General features: G+C 35.4%; 3 protein-coding genes across 4 annotated transcripts; 2 read left to right on the top strand and 1 right to left on the bottom strand.

Moving 5' to 3' along the window:
• Nucleotides 1-1,470: 1,470 nt before the first annotated feature.
• On the bottom strand, nucleotides 1,471-3,476 carry rpp38 (ribonuclease P/MRP 38 subunit). 2 transcript variants are annotated; one of them, XM_016488054.1, is made up of 2 exons: nucleotides 3,312-3,476; nucleotides 1,471-3,195 (listed from the first exon to the last, which is right to left on the bottom strand). In XM_016488054.1, exon 2 carries the CDS (start codon nucleotides 3,177-3,179, stop codon nucleotides 2,388-2,390), a length of 792 nt encoding a protein of 263 aa, XP_016343540.1. In that variant the 5' UTR covers nucleotides 3,180-3,195; nucleotides 3,312-3,476; the 3' UTR covers nucleotides 1,471-2,387. The 2 variants fall into 2 exon arrangements, with proteins under 2 accessions (XP_016343540.1, XP_016343542.1); XM_016488056.1 differs by having other exon boundaries at nucleotides 1,471-3,192.
• Nucleotides 3,477-4,341: 865 nt separating this feature from the next.
• Nucleotides 4,342-6,065, top strand: acbd7 (acyl-CoA binding domain containing 7). The gene is made up of 4 exons (XM_016488095.1): nucleotides 4,342-4,450; nucleotides 5,287-5,404; nucleotides 5,505-5,567; nucleotides 5,754-6,065. The coding sequence occupies exons 1-4, from the start codon at nucleotides 4,439-4,441 to the stop codon at nucleotides 5,825-5,827; spliced, it is 267 nt and encodes an 88-aa protein (XP_016343581.1). The 5' UTR covers nucleotides 4,342-4,438; the 3' UTR covers nucleotides 5,828-6,065.
• Nucleotides 6,066-7,082: 1,017 nt separating this feature from the next.
• crot (carnitine O-octanoyltransferase) lies at nucleotides 7,083-15,716 on the top strand. The gene is made up of 17 exons (XM_016488053.1): nucleotides 7,083-7,277; nucleotides 7,570-7,703; nucleotides 8,804-8,928; nucleotides 9,053-9,234; nucleotides 9,387-9,511; nucleotides 9,596-9,704; nucleotides 10,388-10,481; nucleotides 10,664-10,789; nucleotides 10,915-11,016; nucleotides 11,746-11,829; nucleotides 11,909-12,016; nucleotides 12,143-12,273; nucleotides 12,361-12,484; nucleotides 13,411-13,489; nucleotides 13,573-13,666; nucleotides 13,777-13,896; nucleotides 14,591-15,716. Exons 2-17 carry the CDS (start codon nucleotides 7,589-7,591, stop codon nucleotides 14,709-14,711), a joined length of 1,839 nt encoding a protein of 612 aa, XP_016343539.1. The 5' UTR covers nucleotides 7,083-7,277; nucleotides 7,570-7,588; the 3' UTR covers nucleotides 14,712-15,716.
• Nucleotides 15,717-16,383: the final 667 nt, after the last annotated feature.

Here is a 16,383-nt window from a genome sequence, read left to right as displayed (position 1 = left end):
TATATATGTGTATATATATATATATATATATGTGTATATATATATATATATCATGTATTTAGTTGTCATAATTGTGTACTTTATTAAATAATTTTATTCATTTTTTTTTTTTTAAGGTAGCAATGGGCTTGATAGTTAAATGCTTGGTAAAGAAACATTTGCATGTAAAGTCTACTACCTTGTAGATACGTTTTTTTTTATTTTTTATTATTCATTTCAGTTTCGCAGTGCTCCAGCATTAAAAGTGATAACATAGGATAACACAGCTTGAAAAGTTTCACATTATTTCTATGCTGTATATACATTTTTATATTAGTAATTAAATATTTCTTAAATATAAAGTAAGCTATATAAATGTTAAATACATGATGATAATCAGTCATTATTATCATCTTTTAAATCACTTCTCCATTCTCCCCAGGTTGGCCTTGTTTTACAGTAACTGGCTGCTTCGTGTTGGATGCAGACTGATCGAGAGGTCCATCTCAAATTCTCTGACCTGGACGTAGTCAATATAAAGAGGAATAACTGACATCCATTCAAAGTGAATGAGTTATGTTGTGCAGCTCTCTTAGGTCTTGTTCCAGTTATTGAGGGGTCTCCCCTCCTTTCTCTTTGACTCTCTCTCTCTCTCTCTCTCTCTCTCTCTCTCTCTCTCTCTCTCTCTCTCTCTCTCTCTGAGAATGTGAGAAACATTTATCAAGGTCAAACACATCCCCAAGCTGTATACACACACACATAAATACATACACGCATACACACACGTAGTGTTCGTTTATTTTCCTTAACATGCAGTCTGTATCCTTCCTCTCACAGAACAAGTTTAATTCCATTGTTTTTGTCTTTTTGTTTTGTATTATGAAGGAGTGTTGATACATTTGTGTGAATTAGCAAGCTGTACATTTAATGCCAGATATTTATTGTGTTGTGAGGTTTACAACGGAACAGGAACGGGGGGGGTCGAAATCCAGTCTTTTCTATGGAGCTGCCTTCAAAGTCATATTCCGTTTGGAGTTCCTGCTGTCTGTGAGAGGGGAGGGAGGGGGGAGTGTAAATGGTTAACCATGTGGAAGAATGTATTGCATTTTGAAGCACATCAACTTGTTTATAAAAGGGCCAGATTGCTCTGAGGTGCGCCAGGGGAGGGAGGGGGAGCGTAAATGGTTAAATGTGTGGAAGAATGTATTGCATTTTGAAGCACAACATCAACTTGTTTATAAAAGGGCCAGATTGCTCTGAGGTGCATTTTTAAGAATAATATGTTTATTTAGGTTTTGTGTGTCCAAAAGAAACATTTAGAATTTTGAATGTGAATTAATTTGTTTTGTTTTGTGAAGACATGATTGTCACACCTTAAGTAGCTTCTGTTTCCCACCCATTTCTGTTCTTTACCATTTAGTGTTTTTAAATTATTATAATTTTAGTAAAGCAATTCTGATATTTAGAATTGTATTTAAGTTACATGTTCCATTTTATTCTTGATTTTCTTTGTTCTGTCAGTATTCTTTGCAGTCAAACCATAACTTCGTTCAAATGGTGCATTTGCGATCAGGCCCTGGTAATTTTGCTATACTTAAGCACAAGGAGAATTAAACAATCGTGTGTGCATTGTCATTTTGATATAAGCATTTCTCCTAATGCGTTTGGTGATGCGGTCAGGAAAGCTTGCTCGCTGTTCAGTTACAATCACTGGTGAGGCGTAATGAAATGTGAACAACGTTATTATACAGCAGAAGCTGATTTTATGTTAATACAGCTTATCTTGCCATGGTTTGCTTTAATGTATCTGAATCTACAATATGCTTTTAAATAAGCGCAGGTCCAGACATGCTTAAAAAGAAAGGTACTCCTCTCAAAGTTCCACATTTCAGCCGGTGGTTTCATTCAATAACGTCCAGGGCACTTTCGCGAATGTCAGTTTGCGTATGTTTTTTCTAAGGCTTGCTGTATGAAATGAGCATGAAACTTTTTTTCCAATCTGTATGGTTTAAGAACTTATGAGTTACGGTGAGAACACCCGAAGTACTTGCCTTATTTCAGAGAGGTTGTTTTTTAAATGTCAAATTGTGTAGTTTTAAATGATCAGCTTTCTCTTTCTGAAGACAGTATTTTTATTGAACTCCATTGCAGGTTGGAACTGATGGGAATAAGTACCAGCAGCACCATGACAAACATGACAGAGTCCACCCAAATATCTAATTGTCAAAAATATACATCAAGGTATACCAGCATGGATATTTGACTGAATAAAAGCATCCAAAATATAAAAGAATTAATCTCTGGTCTTTTTCCTCTCATAACCATTACATAAACCTAAGAAAATATAAATATACTTGATCCACATCTGTCCAAACACTATGTAGTAACCTGCATTCATGGAGCACATCTTAAACAGTCGATAAGCACTTTTGCTTTCCTTTCTTTTTCGGTTTTCTGATTTTCGTAGGATTTGGGATGATTTTCTTCACTTTTAGAGGCTGGAGGATTAAAGGAGAAGCGTCACTGGCTTCATCCGACATTTCTTCAAATTTCCTCTTCTGCCCCATTACTGTATCGCTCTGCTTTTCCTCTGTGGAATCCGTAGGGATCCAAGCCACGCTGAGCGGCGGAACCACGGGCGTGATCGCGCGGACCACATCCTCGAACACCTCGCTGCCGCGTCTGAATCCCAGCGCCAGGACGCACTTGACACCCAGCAGTCCCGCGAGAGTGTCGCTCAGACTGGGCACCTGGCAGGCGGGCACCGACCTCGTTTTACTCAGCGGGATTAAATGGCACGTCATGTGTGCTGGCTTTACCGAATTACACACGAGCACCAAACTCAGTTCATTCCTCTCCAGGCCTTTGGTGACCTCGTTGATGCCGATGGCCAGCTGTTTCCTCACGGCCGGGTTGCTCCAGCACGGCTCGGTGGTAGCTGGTTTTTGTTCCTCTGTAGGGTTTGATGCCTTTTTTCTTGACCTTCTTCTGCTTCCCCACTCGCGAAACCTATTGACTCGTTGTTTCTGAAGCCCAACGGCGGATAGTTTGATTTTAAGTGTGTTCAGTATGAAATGCTTGTGCTCTCTTTCTAGTGGACTCCAGTGAATGCTGTATGGGCTATTCATTGAAGTTTTCACTGATATGGGCTTCTTTTTTTCTTTCTTCTTTGCTCCTTTCGTTGGGGTAACGTTAGACATTCTTTCTGGAAACCTGCTTTTAAGCAAAATTCAGCATTAAATTATATAATATGAGCTCAATGAGGCATGCAACATTACATTAAAACTCTTTTATATTAACTAAAACGTATAATTATCAGCAACTATACAAACCTAATAAAATAGCCTGAAATCACCCATTATACAGGGTTTAATTTTCAAAGCGTGAGCACATTTCTCCGTGCGCAGACATGATGTTTTTGGAGGTCTTCTTCTGTGGTCTCACGCACAATAAATCGGTTAAGGTTTCTAAAATCCACGCTGCCATCTAGCGGCTGAATATCCTTAAACACAGCTGTTCAACTAGCTGGATATCGTCCACAAGCCTTTTTGTCATGTGCTGTAATTCACAAATGTAGCTAATAAATATTTTATAAGTAACAAAATATATTATTTATAATAATATAAATAGACCTATTAACCTGATTAAATGAAAAAATTAAAAGTTAATTGGATTATAAGTTTTTAAAATCGATATTATATAGAGAGAGACTAGTTACGTAAACTGTGCTTTTTGTGTCCTGAAAACTGATCTATATAAATGACTATATAAATATAAATGCATAAAATACATTCTCTATTATAGATCAGTGGTCCTGACACAGCTGATTATTTTAAGACTTCTTTAGCAACCATTGTTTTGTTTTGTTTTTCCTAATATTGATGAGCACTTTGTTTTATTATTGTAACATTCATTGTTTGGTCTACTAGAAAAATTATCTAAATACACAAAGACAAAAAAAAAATATATATATATATGAGCTACCTTAATAAATACATTTTTATATCTAAATTTCGGTTTTAAAAAATCTGCTTTGTTTAATTTGTTTATGTTTATATTAGCTATATAACCAGGAAATATAAATATGTCTACCCATTGTTTACAGGTTCAGTTTAAAAAAATAAAATAAAATAAAATGAATAAACCTGCAAACAGTGGGTATACCCTGCCAATTAATGTCAGTTAATCATTTTCCCATTTATATGCTTTTTGGGTAAACTTTGGATCTCGTGTTACGTAAAGCTGCATGTGAAAGCTAAAGGCACAATGCTGGAATGAATTGTTTCACCATAGAAATAGAATAAGCCGAAGTTCACTGGGTTTCTCCCTCGAACGTTCCATCAGCCAATCAGCGCTCAGCTCCACAGCCGCGCACTGGAGATCAGCGTAAACTCTATTCATCAGTGCAGATACGCTGCATTCTAGCTGACGCGCCCAGCCACACTACTCGCCTAAGAAAATGACTTTGAAGGTATTTATCTGCACTGTTTTCTTTTAATTCCACGTTCCTTTTGATGAGATGTAATACATGAATAACAAAACGTTTGGATATTCCTTTAAGTCCGCAGCTGGATATGTAGGTAGGATTTTAAAGATTACAAGCCCTATTATAATACTGCATTAGATTTAGCTGTGCACGCAAAGCTGATTTTATTCTCGTCGTGTGCTCAGGCGCATATTACGCATCCATTTCAGATATCACGATCGTTTTCGTGCTGTTTTCATCTGCAGCTTCTGGATGTGCGCTCGTGGATGTATTACGTCACGTTGTCCTTTATTCTTGCTCTGGCAACAAGTTGCGCGACATGCATATGCTATCCATAAACAATTAATTTCATATTAAAGTTTTGTAGTTGATAAATCAGACTTGAGAAAGCCTGTCTCTCAAATGCCAACCCTTATCTTGTAGGTTTATATGGGTACAAAGAGCATTCATGTTGGCACGCAAACAATAGGCTGCATACAGTCTGAGAATAATGCATGATGCTTATAGTGATTAAGAATGTGCTTAGTGGGGCAAAATGGGTCAGACTACAGTATGCAGTGCTGGGGAAAGTTACTTTTAAAAGTAATGCATTACAATATTACGTTACTTTTGCATTACTTTTTAAATCTGGACAGGGACTTTACTAGTTACTTTAAAAAAGTAATCTGATTACGTAACTTGCGTTACTTGTAATATATTACCCCCAACACTGACAGTATGTGACCATCCCCCCCAATATAAGCAGATACACATGAGAGCTTAATAATATTGTTATAGGATCACAGGCGGAAAAGAATAAATCATGATCTCTGTGGCTGTAGGCTGAATTTGAGCAATATGCAGAGAACGTAAAGAAAGTGAAGACCAGACCTACAGACCAAGAGCTGCTGGATTTGTACGGCCTCTACAAGCAAGCCATCGTTGGGGACATTAATACTGGTAATTGTTCTAGACCATTATAAATAGTTATATTAAACCATACATCTGAGCTTGAGGCTTAGATCTAATAGTTCAAATCTGTATGTTCTGTTTTGTGCAGACAAACCTGGAATAACGGATTTGAAGGGGAAAGCCAAATGGGAAGCATGGAATTCAAGGAAAGGTAAGGAAAAAACTTTTTTCCTGCTTTTTTCTCCTCAATATTTTCATTATTTTCGAGCAATTAAAATGAATGTACTTGTACTTGTTTGTATTTATGATGTAAATTGTATTCAGATTTGTACTCAGCTACAGTTATGTTTCTGATGATGGCTTGATTCATATAGTCGTCACTCTTTTCTCCCAACAGGTATGTCAAATGATGACGCCATGAATGCCTACATTTCCCTGGCCAAGGAAGCCATTGAAAAGTATGGAATGTGATTGGGGAAAACATCTACTTAATAGTTTTAAGTAGATATTAAAGTTTCACTATGAAAAAGCTGTAAGATTAAAACATTAATCTAGGATTTTTAAACCTTTTTTTCTTATGTGATCTAGATTAACAGATTAAAAGATTAATTTCATAGAGATACCTCTCATCTCTATCTCATTACAAGTCAGGTGAGACCTAAAGATGTAAGAATATAATCTTGTAATTAAATAAAGTTGCCAAATATGGTAAATCTCTTCTCTTTATTTTATATATCTTAACACAATATGAAATTCTGCAGGGAGTTTTTTTGTATTGCTTCATTAGTATTAGCTGAGTCCTCAGGTTTGAGGACCAGTAATTGTGCCCTTACACACAAAGAGATTCTTTGTCCTCAGTGTGCTCACTGAAGCGTAGTCATCACAACAGCTCTTGGGATCGGATGCAGAATGCAAGATGTGGAAATCTTGCCAAGGCCAGGCCAAATCAGGGGAAAAATAGGCACTCAGGAACAGATGCCAGAGAACTCTTGAGTGAATCAAACAGGTGTAATTGCAGCAAACCAGTAACTGAATCTGTTATATTAACATTAAATTAATTTCTTATTTAATTTCTTCTTATTTATTCAATAATTTTTTGTTGTTATTTTATAGTTTATGTACCCATTTAATTATTTATCTTTCTCTCTCCCTTTATTTTTATTTATTTATTATAAAACTTTATAAAAAAAAAAATTCCAGGTAAAAAGTTATATATATTTTTATATATAGCCTAGTCAATGATGTGACCATCATTATTCTTGTCTGGATCATTTAAGGTATTAAAAAGTACATTAAAGAAAGTAAATCAAACAAAAAATGGCTTAAATGCATTTTATGATAAACATATTTTCAATTTCTGCATTAAAGATTATTTTGATATTTTATTTACAAAATACTTTTTTTTTTTTATCACACATTCGGACTTTTCATGGAAATTGATGTTTTATGTTAAATTGAGTCTTCCTAAGGAAAATGTAATGGCATTCGTTACTGATGATATTTGAATGAATGACTCAATAGATCTGTAAGTTTCAAAACGTTTTTGAACATAATGATTTTGTTCTAACCACACACATTTATTAAAGAATTACTAACAGCGCTTTTTGTGTTAGTGAAAAACATTCAAAAATGTCTGAAAATATGTATTTAGTCTAAAAATGAACAGAACATTTCATTAATTCCTTCACTGCTCACCGACGTTTATTTTGAAATCTGTTCAGGCAGGCAGCCATGTTTGATCGAGTCATTGTTATTGTTTTCAACTTCACATTCAGTAATTAGGGCAAAGGTAACGGGAGCGATTCCCGTTCTGGCATTGAATGTACACTTCGAGGTTCTTCAGTAAAGTATCAAGACTTTCACTCGTGCAGTTTATAGCCGTTTCTGTTTCTGCATTGCTACAGTCTCTTGTCTCACTGAGGTTAGTCACTTCGACAATGTTTCGGTTTACATTATGTGTGTTCATCATGACCTGCATATGTTTTTGTAGTGTTTTGAATTTTTTGATTATGTATATGCACGATGAAGGGATTTCAGTATTTATGCATTACTTAAATCCAGAGTGAATCCTGCATTGAAAGTCACTGCGTCAAGTGCACGTCTCTAGGGGGAGTAAACACAGATTGTGCAGAAGTGTATTTGTAATCTGATACATTACGATTGGACAAGCTGCCACTGAGTCGTTCTGAGTATTCGTCTGATTTGATTCTCAGTTGAATCAGTCCAGTAATAATGGATAATCAGGTGCTCGAGTCCACTGCGGAACGGACATTTCAGTATCAGAGCAGCCTGCCTGCTCTACCTGTGCCGGATCTACACGACTCGCTCAACAAATACCTGCATGCAGGTGAGACACAAGCTCTCAGCACAAACCTGCATTCTGCTCACTGTTTGATCTGTTACATGGGATAGGAGTGTTATTAACCTGTTTCATTTAACTGGGAACATTTGTGAGTAAAATTTGCTTAAAATAAAAAAAAAAGTTGTTGATGGCCTTTACATGAAGTTGTTGACTATAAATTAAAGTGCAGAGTGCACTGATTTCATGTTAACATTTTAAATATTAAATTCAGGCACAACCAGGGCTATTTCAGTTTGTCCTTCTATTAAAAACACTCATCTATATAATCTTCTCTATTGTAGGTCAGTGATTAAACATAATTTCTGTTCATTGAAGTTAGGCAAACGCACAAACACACACTATAAATATTTACATTAAAGTACTAAAATTAACAAAACTAAAATGAAAAACTTAAATGATAATAAAAATAAAGCTATATAGAAGTAGTTTAAAACAAAATAAAATGATGAAACAATTACTAAAATTAAGACTGATTTAAAATGTAAAAAAAAAAAAACAATAAATAAAAAAACTATAGTAGTAAATAATACTAAAATGACACTGGCCTGTGTCAATGTTATAAAGTTTACAGAAAAGATAACGTTTATATTTATTATTATATTTAATTTATATTTATATATATTATATTTTTTTGTTTACTTTTATGGAACTTTAAATATTACATGTACAAATTATGGTAGTTTATATGATAAAATACCACAATTTGTACATTTAATATTTAAAAGGTATATTATTAATGGATTATTGCTCAAACATTAACAAAACATTGTTGGTCAGATTTGTGACCAACACAAAGCCCCATTTTAAACTAAAATATTTAACTGAATGATTCACTTATAGATTGTTGCATTAAAGTAAAGTATTAACATAAAAAATACAAAAAATTGTACCTTTATGTTTTGCAAATTCTATTGGGTATTATTAAGGTAGTATTACTAAATAATATATATAGAAAAGACATTCAGTTTGTTTTATAGGGCAATGAGTAAAATACATGTTCACCTTGCAGGGAAAAATCTGGAATTGAATTTGATTTGTTGTTATTATTATTATTATTATTATTATTATTATTATTATTTCTCCAGTGAAACCTTTTGCATCTGAGGAGGAGTTTCGAGCCACAGTGGCCATTGTGAAACGCTTTGAGGAGGGCATCGGACAACAGCTACATCAAAAGCTTCTGAAGAGAGCCAAGAGCAGGCGCAACTGGGTAGTAGGCCACTTTTTTTCTTTTTGCACCGCTCTGTTTGAGCCAGACTAATGAATCACTTAACTCATGACATGTATTTTCATGTGTAGTTTATAGACATTATTTCTCGTTTGTTCTTCTTCAGCTTGAGGACTGGTGGCTGGACACAGCGTATCTAGAGGTGCGCGTCCCCTCTCAGCTCAATGTGAATTTTGGAGGACCTACAGCCTACGTGGAGCACTGCTGGCCTGTACGTGATGGCACACAGCTGGAGAGGACCAGCTTGAATTTGTGGTTCACCCTCCAGTACTGGGAACTTATCCGCACGTAAGTGATCGCCTATGTGAACAAAGAAACAGTCAGTGTAGTAAATGTCTTTCAAAAGTATTTCTGATTGCGAATGGCTTGTTGTTATCTGCATCAGTAATGTATTAAGTACGTAATATGGCTATTTGTTTGCATTTGCTGATACTCATCAGGGAGAGGCTGGTAGTTCATAAAGCAGGAGCAATGCCCTTTGACATGGATCAGTTCCGCATGCTCTTCTGCACCTGCAAAGTGCCTGGCGTCAATAAAGACACCATCCTCAACTTCTTCAAAACAGGTTAGGCATATGCGTTCTTGTTTGTATGCATAAATGCATCCATACGTTCCTTTATGCTGCATGTGTGATCTCTGTGTGTTGTAGAGAGCGAAGGACCCTGCCCTTCTCACATGATAGTGATGTGTCGTGGGAGGGTCTTCACATTTGATGCTCTCTGTGATGGCCGTATCCTCACTCCCCCAGAGCTGTTGAGGTATAGTGCCAAGCATCCTAGTTTTCAATGATTCAGTGGGTTGGTTTTATTGATCCAGTGTAATCTATATGTCTTCATTTTGTGTGATTTATGCACATTCATTGTTCTTGGCTGTGTTCCGAATGGAATACTAGAATACTACTTCCTGAATACTGCAGAGTATTCACTGTATACTGCCTACTATTATTCCAAACAGTATTGCATGATAAATACTTAATATAGTAGTATGCTACATTATTGTCATCATGTTACATGTTAAATTCTTCAACATACTGGAAATGAAAATGTTTAAAGTAAATTTGCATTTTTCTCCGAATGCTTTCCAAATTCTACACTGACAATAAGAAATGTTTCTTGAACACCGAATCAGCATATTAGAATGATTTCTGGAGGATCATGTGACACTGAAGACTGGAGTAATTTGCATCCACAGAAATTATTTTAAACATATATTATAATAGAAAACATTATAATATTTCGCAATATTACAGTTTTGGTCTATTTTTGATCAAATAAATGCAGCCAAATAAACGAGCATAAGAGACTTCTTTCAAAAACATTAACATGTCTTACTGACCAAAACTTTTGGATGGTAGTGTACTATATGTAATGTGCACAGTATGCATACTATATACTGCAGCAAAGCAGCATGCTATTCCACACATAGCCCTTGTGTTCTTTAGGCAGCTGACTTACATTAAAGAATGCTGTGATGGAGAGCTGGAGGGGGATGGAGTGAGCGCTCTCACCACTGAAGAAAGGACGCGCTGGGCAAAGGTAAGAGCCACGCCCTCTACGGGAGCACCACAACCAATCACAGTGCAGTATGTAAATGAACTCCACCTGACATTCTACAGTACAAAGAATGGACAAAGGACCTTCACTACAGTTTCACTGACAGTTTATAAATCTGTGTTTAATAGTGTATTGATTGGTTATGATGATGGGGTTCTCTTCAGGCTCGGGAATATCTGATCTCCATTGATCCTGTGAATAAGACCATACTAGAGACCATTCAGAGCTCTTTATTTGTGCTCGCCCTGGACGATGCCAAGCCCTATTCCACCCCTGAAAACTGCACACAGGTTGAGCACAATACATACGCTCTTGTATGAGGACAGTCATGAATGTCACTCAGATACTGTATTTGTATGATATTAAGTTTCTTTTTCAGCCATTTTTACAAAGATTTCTCTCTCTCTTTTGATAGTTGACCCACCTGGCATTGACTGGTGACCCCACGATCCGCTGGGGTGATAAATCTTACAATCTGATCTGCTTCTCTAATGGGACCTTCGCTTCTAACTGTGATGTAAATACAAACATTGATCATTGCAGCATTTTTTAAATTTGTGTATATTTTTAAATACACTTCTGTTCAAAAGTTTGGGATCAATATGATTTTTAAAAAAGTAATAGATTTATTCAGAAAGGATGCAGTAAATTGATCAAAAGTGACTTTTTTATGTTACATTGCATTTACATATCCTATGTCAAATAAATGCTGTTCTTTTGAACTTTTAATATATCAAAGAATCATGAAAATATGTATCATGTGTTCCACAACAATATTAAGCAACTGTTTTCAGCATTTAAATAATAGAATTTTAATAATTAATAGATTTTTGGAGTACCGACTACTTAACAGCTACTTTCATTTTCAGATTTAAAATTCTAATATTTCACGATTCATACTGTATTTCTGTATTATATTATTCTGTGTTCTATTATTCTTACTGTATTTTGACTGAAATTAATGCAGCCTCTGTGATCATAAGAGACTTCTTTCAAAAACGTTTGAAAAATCTTATCTTTGAATAATAATTATATCACACAGTGTTAAGTGAAATAAGGTGTAGTTATGTTGCACTGTGTGCATTTATTCCAAATATGACATTATGTTGATGAATACAATTTTCTAGTCAGAATATTACCAGTAGTTATTGCAGTCCATGTCTGTGTCAGTCATGATATAAATACCTAATTGAATAATAATCACATTTTAATGTCATTATTGTATATGTCTTTGTTTGTTTTAAAGCATGCGCCATATGATGCCATGGTTTTGGTATCTAATGGATATTACGTAGATCAAAAATTGAGGGCCTGTGGTGGAGTGTGGAAGGTAAGACTGCATTTTTGTATATTTGTGTGTCATTTTATATACGTGAATGTGCATGTTGAAATTATGATGTGACTCCCAGGGTTCAGAGGTTGTGCGTGAGATGCCTGTCCCGGAGGAGCTGATATTCACTGTGGATGAGCGGGTGAGGAGAGACATAGCCCTGGCTAAAGAACAATACACCAAAAGTGTAAGTAACACACACACACACACACACGGCTATATCATTACTGAGTCTTTGTTATACAATCCCGTAATGCTCTAATACAAACAGACGTGGTTTTTAGTTTTAATCTCAAAGCATCTATATCTACAGTCTCAGGACCTGCAGATTGTCAGCTATGCCTTCAGCTCATTTGGAAAAGCAGCCATTAAGAAGAGAAAGCTTCACCCTGACACTTTTGTACAGCTGGCTCTGCAGTTAGCGTACTACAGGCTACACGGAAAGTACGTGTGTCAGATAGCTTCCTGACTGAAAAATCAAAACACTTCAGCCCTTGCTAAGACTGGCATCCTTCTCTCTGTACTTCTCAGATCTGGTAGTTGTTATGAGACCGCCACCACGCGGCGCTTCTTTCATGGCCGTACAGAGACCATGAGGCCCTGCACTGTGGAGGCCCAGCACTGGTGCAGAACCATGTTGAACCCTACAGCCACTGTGAGTGCCTTATGTGTAATAAATAAAGGTTTAGTTCGGCCGAAAATTCAAATGCTGTCATCATTTACTCATCCTCCAAACCTGTATGACCCATCCTTTACCTTACGGTCAAAGTAAATTTAAATAAGTAAATTAAGTAAATAAGAGTATCATAAAGTTATGGCTTGTGCTCTATATTACAGTGGCGTGAAGGTGTCTGCAGCGTTGTGGCAAAGATTTCTAGCAAATAACGATTTAAATTTCGGTCTGGTGCTCATGCAAAGCTGTCATATGGTCGTATGGTATCTTTGGAATATAGCTGACCATTTTTATTGTTTTTTTCCCCCCCTTTCTTTAATTGGAAAAGAACAGCTTGGACATTGTGCAAAATTTTTCCTTTTGTGTTTCATGGAGGAAAAATCATACGGTTTTGGGAGGACAAGGTAGAAATGTTATTTTTGGGGATGAACTGTATATATTGGTTTACTCTGGAACATTTGCTAGTCATAATTAAATGAAAACAAGTTTCAGAATTCTAGGGTTGGGGTTAGGTTAGGGCTAAGTTTCAAGAGCTGAATCTGGTCATTGGGCATTTTTAACATTTTTTTAACTTTTTATTTTTTATTTTTGAAAAAAATATTTGAAAATATTTTTACTAAAAATGTCCACCCGAATAAATATTTCAGAACTTAAAATTAGGATACCTCAATATATCCAGGTTTTCAGAGAGCATGGGAACACTGGTTCTTCAAAGAAAAAAAAAAACAATTGAGCAGATGAATAAAATAAGAAATATCTTAAATTTTAATTGTTTTAGTGCATCTTTAATTATTTTCTCTTATTTTAAATAGCTTTAAGTCATTGGAAGTTTGCTGAGGCCCCTGGTTGAGAACCACTGTTCTTGACATTTGGTTTGCTTTGATGGCTTCTTTGTCTTTTTTACACAGACTGAAGAGAAAAGACAAGCTTTAAATGCAGCCTTCAGCAAGCATAATAAACTGATGGCAGAGGCACAGGATGGAAGAGGTTTGTGTTTGTCAATGTAATAATATTTACATTGTGTAATGGATAATATGGCAGGGACAAATATTTGAATGATCTTTGCACAGGCTTTGACAGACACCTCCTGGGCTTATACCTGATTGCCAAGGAGGAGGGTCTTCCTGTGCCTGAACTCTACATGGATCCGCTCTATACTAAGAGGTCTGGCCCAACACTTTAATTCCCATGGTTCATTGCCAGTGTATTGTTTTGTGTGTATTGCTGTAAAGGCAGTTCACTGCAGCCCCTCTAGTGTCGCTCTGTATTTGCAGTGGAGGAGGGGGGAGTTTTGTGCTTTCCACTAGTCTGGTGGGCTACACCACTGTACTGGGAGCAGTTGCACCCATGGTGCCACACGGATATGGGTTTTTCTACCGCATTCGTGATGACAGGTTGGTTCATATCAGTTTATGCCATTAAAAAAAAAGGATTCAAATATTTATATTTTTAATATTTTTGAAATATTATTTCACGTTATCACGTTTTATATATGCATTTTATATACTGTATTACAATATATTTTAGAATTCTATTCAAAAGTTTGGGGTAATATTAAAAACAATTAATACTTTTATTCAGTAAGGATGAATTCAATTAATAACAAAAAACTGTTAACAGTTTGAGTAAATACATCTATAATGTTACAAAACATTTCCATTTCAAATAAATGCTGCTCTTTTGAACTTTCTATCAAAAAAAAAAAAAAACTAAAAAAATGTATCATGGTTTCCACAAAAATATTAAGCAGCAAAACAGTTTTCACCATTGATAATAAGAACCATTATTAATATTTGAGCACCAAATCAGCTGAAAATTCAGCTTTGCTATCACAGCAATAAATGACATTTTAAATCTATTTAATTAGAAAACAGTTATTTTAAATGTTAATAATATTTCACAATATTACTGTATTTTTTATCAAATGAATTTAGCCTTGGTGAGCATAAAAGACTTTTAAAAATCTTAATTATTCTAAACGTTTGACCAGTAGTGTATTATATTTTCTTCTGGCATGTTAATTATAATTTATTGTTATATTGGTCTAATTTAATTCAATTCTATATTTAATTTATTCTTTATTCTCAGAATTGTTGCGTCCTGCACCGCTTGGAAGTCCAACCCAGAGACAGATGCAGAAACCCTGTTTCAGAACCTCTGCACCTCTTTACATGACATCATGCACGTCACTACCCAGTCCCAGCTGTGAAGCAGAGCATTCTGGGAAGTAACCTCACTGCTTTAGATATGCCATAGGACAGGAGCAAAAGGGCTGCTGTCTCAGACATGACCTTGCCTTTAGACAGATCTACCATGCTGTGAATTTAAAACGGTTCATATGCTCTCTTGTTCGGTCGTATCCAGAATATATACATTAGATAAGAGTCGAATTGTGAAGAAATGTGACATTTGTTTGAGAAATGACCAGACATTTTCAGAAAGAATCTGGATTTAGTACAGCAGGTGCTTTAAACTCTCACGTGCCTTCAGTTAATCATCTGAATCACTTCAATCAGGAAATCCTCCTCTGAGGGGCTGCATGATTTTTAACCTACAGTTTTTGCTACATTAGCAGTATTGCTTCCTGTTAACTGTAGACCTGTGAAACTGTATAATGTCACAGGATGCTCATGCATCATAAGTCCACTAGAGCGAGACATTAAACAATGTGATTTTAGATGAACTTCATCAAGTGTGGAAGTTCATCTTGACCTGTTCACTTCTTGCACACATACACAATAGATATACTGTTAATGCACAAATCAATGCAACAGTGCAAGTATAATGCAGAAAGATAATTCCTCTTTATTTTCTTAATTTGAAAATGTTCTACTATCATGTGGCTTTTTCCAACTTTAAGGCTTATTGCACTAGAATCATTTTGAACCAATAGGATATAAATGAATGTTTTTATATTGTAGATGTACATGCTTATGTAAAAACATTTTACTGTTTGTTAACAAATGTAGGTTTAATTTGCACTGCTTTCCTAGATATTGGGAAACACTGAATAAATGTTCCTGAAATTTCAATTGGTTCAGATATTACAGGCTGCTTCCTTCATCATAGGACCTTAAATCTTTTCCAGCTGTTATTTTGAATTGCAAATTTGGTCATGCATGCATGTAGATTTGAATGTGAATTGCCCACAAATTGACCAAGAACACAAGTTTGCTTGTCGCCATTACCTGTAAAAGAAATTGTAAACATTGCCACTGAGTATTCATATGTTGTGAATAAACCATGTATTTGTGTAAGAATTTGATTTGTCCACTTGCTTTATCATTTATGGCCTCAAACATGCCTGATTGTTTTCGATTGTTGCAGTCTTGAGACTGGCGTCTCTGAAATGTGCATTGATTGTAAATATATATTAAAGTGATTACAGCTCTCAAATCTAAATGCTTGTTTAATGCATAGTTACTTTTGTGGAAATAATCAGTAATTTAGACTTCATTTCATAAGTGTCTCAGTGTCAAAGCACAGCTGTGGATTTTGTTTTACATTTGTGTAAATGCAGCAAATCTTTAAACCAGTGTCTTGGTGAAATATTTTCATTTTATGGGAAGGCGAGTGAATTATTAAAATCTTTATCAGTATCTAGCTTGGCATATGGCATCCTTTCACTGTGACAGTCAACCAGCTGTGAATGTGATTTAGGTTTGTAAACATGACTAACTTGTAAATTTAATCGGCATGAAAGGAAAACTCAGCCAAGTTCTTTTTCTAAATGCATGTTGTTCATCTTATTGTGAATGAATGAATGTTTTTTTTCTTTTAAAATTATTTTCCAGATCTAAGGGTGAAATGGCAGACCTCTCTCTCATGATTTATGCTGGACTTTTCCAATCAGTTTGTCCGCGCTTTCTTGCAATCAACTG

The sequence above is a fragment of the Sinocyclocheilus anshuiensis genome, unplaced genomic scaffold (genome assembly GCF_001515605.1).
Source record: "Sinocyclocheilus anshuiensis isolate Anshui unplaced genomic scaffold, SAMN03320099.WGS_v1.1 scaffold1239, whole genome shotgun sequence".
Taxonomy (NCBI): domain Eukaryota; kingdom Metazoa; phylum Chordata; class Actinopteri; order Cypriniformes; family Cyprinidae; genus Sinocyclocheilus; species Sinocyclocheilus anshuiensis.
This window is presented reverse-complemented; position numbering and strand designations above follow the sequence as displayed.